The sequence below is a fragment of the Pinus tabuliformis genome, chromosome 2_1 (assembly GCF_031772625.1).
Source record: "Pinus tabuliformis cultivar Carrire ecotype Pingquan chromosome 2_1, CPIR1, whole genome shotgun sequence".
In the NCBI taxonomy this organism is placed as follows: domain Eukaryota; kingdom Viridiplantae; phylum Streptophyta; class Pinopsida; order Pinales; family Pinaceae; genus Pinus; species Pinus tabuliformis.
Genome location: NC_142299.1, coordinates 740,548,379 through 740,558,914, shown reverse-complemented (window position 1 = coordinate 740,558,914; position 10,536 = coordinate 740,548,379). Strand labels below are relative to the sequence as shown.

Here is a 10,536-nt window from a genome sequence, read left to right as displayed (position 1 = left end):
ACCATGTCTTGTGATTTGAATTAATAAAATTTAATTATTTTAAGTTTATTCCTTGTGATAAATTTACTGTAACAAACTAAAGATTGAGAAATATAACATAATTTATTATAACAAACAAAAAAATTTGAAATCAAAACATGTTTTATCAATAGAAATAACAATATTGAAATACACTAAAATTATTCATTGTGATAGATTCAACGATGCGTTAGGTTTCTATTTTAGATTTTCATTATGTTTTTATTTAAGATTTTTAGCAGCCTGCTCTAAAAATTATTTATGTGTTTGCATACATTTGTCATAGTTTCTTTGTATTTTAACATAGAGTATGATATCTATGAACAAAAAAATATAAAAAACATTGATCAAATTCAACAAAAGAAAAAAAATGCTAAAACACTAATTATTCAAAGATCAAAGACAGCCAACATGGTTCTCAAATAAGCCCAATAAGAACTCAAACAAACACTTACTTTAGATCCATCTTCCAAATTAATATAGTTTAAAATTTGAATATATAACTTAAAGTTAAATTAAATTTTAATTTTGCATCAAATATTATAATGGATCATTATATATTTACATGAATTACACCCAGATAATATTACACGATATCTTTCAACAAAAAATTAAAATTCCATTAACCTTTAGTCTGTGTATTATAAATAATATAATTATTAACCTATAATTTTTGTATTATTAATAATATAGTTAATAACCTTTAATTTTGTATTATAAAATACAATTATTAACCTTTAGTTTTTGTATTATAAATAGTATAATTCAAAATTTCATAAAACTTTAGTCAATATTCTATTAACTTTTAATTTTGTATTATGAATAATATAGTTAAAAATTTCAAAAAACTTTAATCATTAAAATAATACTATACTTTTCTTGTTATTTAGTTAATTGAATTTACTTACTTGTCATTCTTTATTGCTAGGATAAATAACAATTTAAACATTTAATAAATATATATTTATAAATAAAATAGAAAAAAATCCACTTATTCGATTCTTGAAAATTTATCAAAATATTTAATACTAAAAAAATCAACCTAAATTATTAATATAATTACATTTACCACATATGTAGCTTTATAAAGTTGTTCAATTATGAACTCATATAACTCATGTATCACATAATGCTATAAATATGAACATTAATTTCAAATTTGACCAGCCATAAAATCAATTATTTATGTATTCATAAATTATATATATATATATATTAAATGAAGTAAATACCAAAGATCTCCCTTAATCAAGCCAGTCCAATCAAAAAAATATTTAAACCAATAACTGACCAAAATAATTTCAAAAAAGAACACCGTACACACAATATTAGTTGCATATCAAATTCTCTTAAGGTTTTACTTCCCCATCACATAAACCTATTCAGCTAATGTACTTTGCATTAAGGAAAATGTTTTCTCCGGGTTTGGCACGAGAATTATCTTACGATGCATGCTATGCAAAATTGCAACTAGAGAATAAAATATAGATATACATCTAAGTTCTAAATTCCTGACGAAATTAATCTAATTTCTGCCACTCATCATCATCGGAGTCTATCTCTACAGGTTGTTTTTCTGCTTCCACGTAAAAATTTGAGCTTTGAGGACTCAAATCGTGGCATTCTGTATCTGTTTTAGCCACAGGTGTTTCCACCGGAGTTGTGTGGTAACCCATTTCCTCACTATCAATGGTCTGAAAGAGACTGCTCTGCAGAGACTCTGTACCTTGTAAATTACTGAGAGACTTTGTACCTTGTGAACTACTGCTGTCACTTCGCATGCTGAACTTTGACATACCGATATCAACATTCCTACCATGTGCCATTGACGAAAAGGATCTAAAAATACTGCCTTGGGAAGATGTTAGATACCCATCAATGTCCTGACATCTGGGAGGTGAAGCTAGGTTTATGTTCAAACAGCCATTTGTAATTTCAGCCATACCTCTATCTATCTGCCCTTTTAACAACTTCACATGATCAGATAGAACAGAGACTTCCTCTCTGCAAGAGAGCAGTAAAACAATGTAATAAAAAACCATACTGGTAAGACTGAAAATAAAGTAATCTAAACTCAGTTCATAGAAAACGACATCACAATATTTTCAGGGTACAAGATATATGAGGAAATAAAAACACACAACCGAGCAGGAACACGTCAAAGCCTAACAAAAGCAATGATGTGAAAGTCACTTACTGCAATGCAGCAACCGTGTGGCCACAATCAAGTAGGAATTTCTTCAACTGCACCACACATCCAGATCAGTGAGAAACATATTTGAGCATTAAAAGATGCCAAACTGCATCAAAATATAAAACCTCTAAAGGTGTCACTCACCTTGCTGTTAGTTTCTGCTTCTTCCTCAAGTTCCCAAGAAAGTTTTGCCACTTTAGTTATCAGGGTTTCTTCCAATGAAAGCATTTTTCTGGATTCTTCGTCATTTATCGTTTTGTCCTCAACCGCAATTTCCTTTTCCTTTTTGGCATTATTAATTGTAGCTTTCAAATTTGCCCCCAACTGTTGTTTCATAGCTTGGTTAGCATATCAGAAAACTGACCAGGAAAATATTAAGAATCATAAGATTAAATGTCACATTAAGAATCACAATAAAATCCTACCAAGGTCATTTGCCTACAAAACCATCACACACGTAAGTACACCCGATCAGTGAGAAACATATTTGAGCATTAAAAGATGCAAAACTGCATCAAAATATAAAACCTCTAAAGGTGTCACCCACCTTACTGTTAGTTTCCGCTTCTTCCTCAAGTTCCCTAGAAAGTAGTGCCACTTTGTTATCAGGGATTCTTCCAATGGAAACATTTTTCTGGATTCTTCGTCATTTATCATTTATCCTCACCCGCAATTTCCTTTTCCTTTTTGGCATTATTAATTGTAACTTTCAAATTTCCCCCCAACTGTTGTTTCATAGCTTAGTTAGCATATCAAGAAACTGACCATGAAAATATTAAGAATCATCAGATTAAATGTAACATTAAGAATCACAATAAAATCCTACGAAGCTCATTTGCCTACAAATACCATCACACACGTAAGTACACCATGTGCACAACTAAAGTTGCTATAAGCCCTCTCAAATGAGAATAGCAGACAGTGGTAAATAGAAATCGAAATCATTTATCCTTTTGTTTTTCTTTTCACTATACTGTGTTTATGTTCTTAAAAAATGTCTTCTAACGATTAGATATTTAGGATGTCTGGGAAATAAATTTGGAAGTCTTCTAGTTCGTTCACCTATACCTTCGGATGTATTAGGATACAAATTTCCCTAATGATACCTGTTCAGGTTTGGAATGATTGTATCCATATATTTAAAGTCTCACTTTCCTAGTTGTGTTTATCTCATATATAAAAAAGTTCTTGAAAGTAATGGTCCTACCATATTTTACCCAGAGTAAGCAGATCAAGCGGCAATCTAAGACCCTCTCTTCTGTCACCTATACCTTTGGAAGTCTTACGATTCAAAATTTCCCTAAAGATACCTGTTACAGGTTTGGAATGATTGCATCCATCTGTTTCAAGTCCCACATTGCTAGCTGGGTTTATCTCAGATATAAAAATGTTCTTGGGAGTAAATATTCTAACAGATTTTATCCAGGGTAGGCAGATCAAGTGCCAATCTAAGACCCTCTTCTGTAAAAAAATTGATAAGTATTCAATAGAAATTTCTGGCATGCTATAAGCAACATTCCATGCATGGTGAAACAATATTTTAGTAGTTTTGTCTAAATTATTCTGAATGGACCCAGATCATGAGGAGAGTTCCAGATCCATAAAAGCTCTTAACTTCCTGAATGTTGGGATTCCAGCAACGGAATAGATGTTTGCTAAAAGATCAAAAAGCTCCACTTTACCCTCCATCTCAAGTTTTTAGGTTCTCCTAGGGTAATCTCCACTAATGTTGGCTTATTTTTTTTAATTTACGTTTTTTTTTTGGCTACTTTGAGGTTCAGCAAGACAGCAATGTATAAGACACAACTGTCTTTTTTCAATAAAATATTTCGGGCAAACAGAAAGATGAAATCATGTCCAGCAATTGATAGGTTATCGAAAACCACAGAAGTGAAAAAATAATATAAGTTCCTGAAGATGCCAGGAAAATGGGGTCTGTCTGTTGAAAATGGTTGTTATTAATGTCAACGGCTGTCCAAATGAAAGAGAAAATTACATAGCCAAATAGCATATTTTGAGACCTTTCCAACTATATATGGCATGACTTCAAGAAATATTGTTTTTGGATTTTTGATGCCCAATTTAGATACCCTATCTTTGAATGCATTTTTACTCCAATTCCTAGCTCAAATGGGAGCATAATATATATGTTTGGAAAGCTTATTCCGAAACCTTTCCAATGGTATATGGCACTCCCCCTAACTCCTCATGGCTGCAGAGAAATGATCTTTTGAATATTCATTACACATTCAGCCAGTTGCACAAGTCAGCACAGCCAGTGGACAAGCCGGCCCAGCCAGTGGACAAGTTAGCCGAGTCTAGATCCCAAATACACTATAAATAGGCGTGAGAAAGAGCATTACTAGCCAGCCACTCAAACCAATTCAGGACTGTTTAAGCAAGCAAAGGATAAGTTTTGAGGTGAGATGTTTTCTGTGGGAAGCATCTATGGCACTCTTTGGGAAGGTTTTTGGTCTTCGTTAGAAGGTGAGTTGCAGAGCTATTCTAGAGGCCAAATTTCAACCCTGTTGAAGGCGAGTTTTAGCCTTGTTGAAGGCCGAACTTCAGTCCTATTGAGACTGAGTTTCAGGTTTGTTCTGGGGGGTGAACTCTAGTGTTTGAAGGCTGAGTCCTCGAGTTTTGAGGGCCAAATTTAGATCTGGTTTTGAGGGCCAACTTCTGGTGCATTGAATGCTGCGTTCAGATCTGGTTTGAAGGCTAGTTTTTGGTGTTTTGAAGACTGAGTTCAAGTCTAGTTTGTGGCCAAAGTTGCAGACATGTTACAGACCAAGTTTTTGTCTGATTTTTGAGGTGGCCGAGCTCTATTGGAGAACTATTGCAGGGATCTTTGCAGGTCAAGTTTGATTGGTGAAGGCAGTGTTAAAGCAGTTGTTAGCTAAAGTAATTGTGATGATAGGACCAAGCCCTATTGTGGACAGAGGTGCAGTAGGAACAGGGCTATCGTGGACAACTTTTGTGGCAGGCCTGTGGGTTGCATAAGGTGAGTGTTTAGTGCAAAGGTTGATAGGTCGCCAGAAGCAAACTTTCAAGGTTGTAAAGGCATGTTTGGTTCCATGTGTGTTGAAAAGCCTTATGTAGTAGAAAGAAATCTACAGTGTTGGGTACACACTACGAGGTGAGTAGACCTTCTCTTTGAACATATAATAAGCCTAAGCAATGACAATTGAGCAATGAACAACAAGAGTTGAGGAAGTTGAAGTGTCAGATGGGCAGACCTCTTTTTGATCAAATACAAAGAACTGACGTGTAGGAGATCAAGTCTAAAGACCCAAGTCAAGAAGCCTAGTTGAAGAGCAGAAAGTGAAGATGTACAGGTCAAGTGGCTATGATCAAGCTTGAAGGTGCAAACCTGAGGGTTGCATAGTTAGATGACAGCTCACTGAAGAACAAGTTGAGGACCAGAAGTTGTTGATGATAGATCCAAGGAACAACTTGAAGACATAGCTTGGTGCCTACACTTTGATGAGTTGGTCCTTAGTTGAGGGGAATTGGTGTCTCCTATAGGTTAGTGTCTACATTTGCTGAGTTGGTGCTCAGCTAGAGGAACGAAATCTCCTATAGGTTGGTTCCTACAAAAGTTGTAACTTGTAAGTTGGTTCACAAGTTTACAAAATACTTACAAAGAAAAATTGTATAAGTGTTTCTTATGTAAAGATTTGTGTTTCATGATTTATGTGCATCAAATGTTTTAAAAGATAAAAATAGTTTAAAATAATGAAATACTGATTCACCCTCTCTCTTAGTATTTCCAAGAATTGGTATTAGAGCTAGCTCCATCAAACACAGCCTAATAGGTAGAAGGTAAACCTCGGAAACACAAATGGAAAAGTCAAAAAGGTGTGACTCCAAACCCCTGAAAGAAGTCTCCTCCATAGTCATGAATACAAAATCTTTTAAAGAAGATGAAGATAATCAAAAGAGATGGTCAGACCTAGAAGAAGGGTACACCATTGATTTTGAAGTAAAATTTGTGGATGCTCATGAACAAATAGTCAGGCTTAAAAAAGAAAATATAAGGCTTAAAGAGCAGCTACAAATCCGTGAAGAGAAAAGTCATAACATAGATGAAACAGAAGTTGTCCTCCTAAGATGTCAAGCAAAGGAAGCAAAAAAGAGAGAAGAAATGTTGTCAAGTCAATTGAAGGAAAAATTTGAAGATTATAAGAAGCCAGAAGCAGAGGTTGATCAAAAATTGAAGAGCATGAGAAAAATTTTGAAGAATTCATCTCCTAAAAAATTCAACTATAAGAAGCTAAGAGAATGAAAGAAGTGATGAAAAGCCAATTGAAGCAAAAAGAAGAAAATTGTGAGAAGCTTGAAGCAGAAATTGTGTCACTTAGGAATGAAGTAGACAAGCTCAACAAGAACTTGAAAAGTTTTCAAATGTTGGATGGTATTCTCAGTAGTCAAAGATCACCATACAACAAAATGGGTCTTGGTTACGTCGACGAGATTTCATACAAAGAAGATGCAATCCTTAAGTCACTAGAAAATAAATTGAAGAAAAGCTTAAAGGTCATACTAATATCCTTCAAATCCCCAACAACAGTGGAAGCAAGGAAAGAAATCAAGATGAGTTTGGAAGAGTTAGTAAACCTAGAAGCTATCTTATGCCCTCAAGGGATCCCTACACAATACAAGCAACAATGAAATAAGACACAAGGATCAACAACGTGTTGAATCTTTTCCAAAGCATAACAGCTTCAGAAGAGTTGCTTCATCTAGATAATCCTTCTCAGCTAGGTATCAAACTATATTTCTTGGTCATTGTTTTTCATGTACAAATTTTGGATATAAATCAAATGGATTGTAGAGCTACAACCATTGAAGAAGGATGTTACAACCATAAGACTAGAAATCCTATTGAGAAACCAATAGGCTAGCAAATTATGTTGATTTCTCTCATTGGATAATTGCTTGTGAATATATGTTGGCTTCTTATTTATTTTAGTATGTTCTCTTCATCATACAATTACCAAAACATAAAACATGAAGATCACAAAAGACAATGAACACAAAGATGTAAGCTCCAAGCCAAGGAAAAACCCCAGAAGGGGGAAAACCCAACCAACTTCTCTTCTTATAGAATCAAATCAAAGTGAAAAATCCAAGACCCAAAAACCAAGACCAAGACCAAGACATCCATATAGACCCAAGTCAGCGTTCCTTCAATCCTTCTTCAAGCAAGTCTAATCCAATAAAGTCAAAGTTGGTCAACGCCTCCCAAAATTGATCAAACTCTAAATTTTGGGCCCCTGCAACAGATATGAGATTTTTGGCCCTGAAATAGTTCAGAAATATCGCACATGTGGAAGAAGATAGGGCAAAAATCACAAAATTCTCTCTCATTTGACCTTCGCTCTCTCTCCTTTGACTTTCGCTCTTCTTTCTTTGACTTCCGCTCTTCTTCTTGCTCTTCTTGCATTAGAAATCTAAGTAGTGAGTTGGTGCAACAATGAGGTCGAACTTCTCTCTATATATACACATCCAAGAGATCGAATCGACTTGTCCAAGCAGGGCCAACTTGGTCTTGTGGGTAACAAAATGACTCTTTTGACTCAAATCAAATTATTTTTCTTCTTTCTTACAAAAGTCCAAATGGGACTTGACTCCAGTACAATAGATTGACTCATGACATATTTTTCTTTTGACTCAATAAACCCTAGAAGCATGAAGAACATGTTTGACTAATGACATAATAATAATAATAATAATTTACTTTTCTTCTTTTTTATTTTACATGAAATACATATTGATACAAATAGAAAGATAATTATGAAGACTGAACCTAGTTACATTTTTCAACAAATCCAAGGTGCACATGCAAGTGAAGGTATTGAGTTGGATAAACAGGGTTATGTGACTTGTACAAGAGGCAATGACTTGGGTGAATCCTATTGTTGAAACTCTAAAGAAGATGAAATTGTCAATCCTATTGGTGAACTATATGCAATATGAGGTTCTTTTGTCAAACAAAGAAGCTCAATGTGTAAAATTCTGAAGGCTTCGAAAAGTGATTGAATATGGCAAAGTAACATAATCCCCACAATAATGACAATGAAGCAGTGGGAGTGAAACATAGTAATAAAGAAAAAAAAGTTAGCTCCCCAAAATAACATGTTGTAGTTGCTACAACCACCCTCCAAAATTTTTCCTATGCTTTGATTTTGGAACCTTCCCTTTTGTCCACAAGAGCTTATCTTTTACCGTTGTCAAGTATTAATGATTTGATCAAGACTTATTCTTTTCATTTGTGCTTGTGTTTGCTTGTTTTCATACTTGTCTGATCTTTTTAAGTCATGAGCTAACCTTCTGACTTGACCTTGCAGCAGTCTTGGGCTTGCCTCCAGAAACTGTGCAATCTTGGAAGGCAACCCAACCTTGATGACGAAAAACTACGCAATCCTTCATGGCAGCTCAACCTCGAGTTTAAGAATTGTGCAATCATCGGTGGCAGCCCAACAATAAGCTCAAAAATGTGCAATCCATTCCTTGAGCTTAGGAACTGCACAATGCACTGAGCTAGGAAGTTTCACAGTTCCCCGAAATTGTGCAATCTTCCTTGGCAGTGTGTATGGCAAGTTTCCCAAAAAAGAAAAAAGAAAAAAAAAACAATCCCTAGAAAATAGGGATTCATCATTAGTTTCCCGAATGTGGCACAAACCCTATTTATAGAAATTTCCGCCAAGTGTCGTTTTTTTCCTTGATTTTAGGCATGCGTGTCATAAACCACAATCCGCCCAAATATATTTAATTGACGCCTCTAGAGCTCATTTGTACATTTGATCTTGGAGCTCTAGCATTCCCAAGGAGATCAAGGAGCCTTTGGTGGAGTTTGCGTCGCTTTTCCGGGTGAGTTTTGCTTTTGTCGTCTTTTGCCATTTTTTCTGTCGTTTCACTTCTCAGAATGTTTTTTTGCTTGTTTCTCTTCATGGTTGTTGGTGTTTTAACTTATATTAGCTTGTAGAAATGTTTATTCAGTTTTTCGTTCACCTTTCATAAGTGTCACATTAGTTTTCTTGTTTTTGCACACTAGTGATCGTCGTTTCGGCGACTCTCCTTGCATATTTGTTTTTCCTTCTGTTTGTTGAGTTTTTGCACTTGATTCACATTGATCTATCCATACTTAGTCAGATTTGTACTTTAACTTGCATTATCACTTAGATCTGTTTGTTTCCTACACCCTCACCGAGAAGATTTCACTTGGCCATGCATTGTGTTGCCCAGCTGGGCATTCCGCAAGTCTAAGGCTCAAGCTGAGAGTTTGGCCTCTAAGACTACATAATGTGCAATACAGGTTGGCCCAACTACGCACTACGTAGTCCCAGGGCTCAGTCCTACCACCTTGGCCACTGAGATTGTGCAATGCGCAGTCTCTCCCTGTCACTGCCCAGGCTGAACTGCGCATTGTGCAATCTCAAGCCTTAGGTTGCATCACTGGCTGTTGAGACTATGCAATGCGCAGTTCTCTCATCCAGTCTCCCTCCCTTGCTCATCAGAATTGTGTAATCTCTCTCACCAGTACACTGGTTTGCTACCTAATCTTGCTTTGAAAGTGGATTTGAAAAAGCTAATTTATTCTTGCCATGAGTTCCTTTTCCCTCCTACAAGTATAACAGTTGTTGAGCACTTCTCTCCAGTAGTCGTTGATATCATGGCACCCAAGAGAGTTGCCTCAAAAGATACCACAGAAAGCAGTATCGGGGAAGCAGTTGAGAGTACACTAGTAAACTTCCCAGTGTATTTGGACACTCAAATGTATGTGGAAAAATGATCAAATATTACATGGCAGAAAGCGAACGAAGCTTTTTGCTGAAAAAGCTTCGAAGCAGATCTAGAGGACTAGTAGCTATACCTTAATGTCCAGAAATCAAGGCTACACAAGGTTGCATGCATATATGCAGCCTTCCCATGTGCAAATGTTATCAGTTGGATTGTTTCACATATTGATGTGAAGACCATGACTTTGAGCAATGCCAACGGAAGAAAGCTTGCTACTTTTTTGGCAGTAGATTACCGTCTTATGTACCATTTGCTCGAGCAGAAAAGCACTCATAGATTCATACTTCTATAACACATTCAGTTACGTGGGCACGAAAGATGTTGTTAAAAGCTAGGTGAAAGAGCCATCAAAGTTTTGACAGACACCCACCAATACTTATAAGACAAAGTCTCTTAGGAGGGCCTATCAGTTGTTGATCATCTTAGCTTCCAGAATCTACAGTCAGCAGAGCACAGAGACCTTTCCTGAAGGTTGGGCAATCTTATTGAACTAGGTTGTGAACGAGGGCAAGTCGTTCAAT

The 10,536-nt window shown here is 35.7% G+C and overlaps 1 protein-coding gene across 2 annotated transcripts in view; it reads right to left on the bottom strand.

Annotated features, from left to right (window-relative positions):
- Positions 1 to 1,399: 1,399 nt before the first annotated feature.
- The window catches only part of LOC149202713 (uncharacterized), an 86,312-nt gene continuing 77,175 nt past the window's right edge, over positions 1,400 to 10,536 (bottom strand). For both annotated transcript variants that reach the window (XM_089403228.1, XM_089403229.1), the window contains exons 15-17: positions 2,357 to 2,536; positions 2,216 to 2,262; positions 1,400 to 2,022 (exon numbers count right to left, since the gene is read on the bottom strand). In XM_089403228.1, coding sequence (XP_089259354.1) covers positions 1,539 to 2,022; positions 2,216 to 2,262; positions 2,357 to 2,536 — 711 coding nt within the window. In that variant the 3' untranslated portion in view covers positions 1,400 to 1,538. The remainder of the gene's footprint in view (positions 2,023 to 2,215; positions 2,263 to 2,356; positions 2,537 to 10,536) is intronic.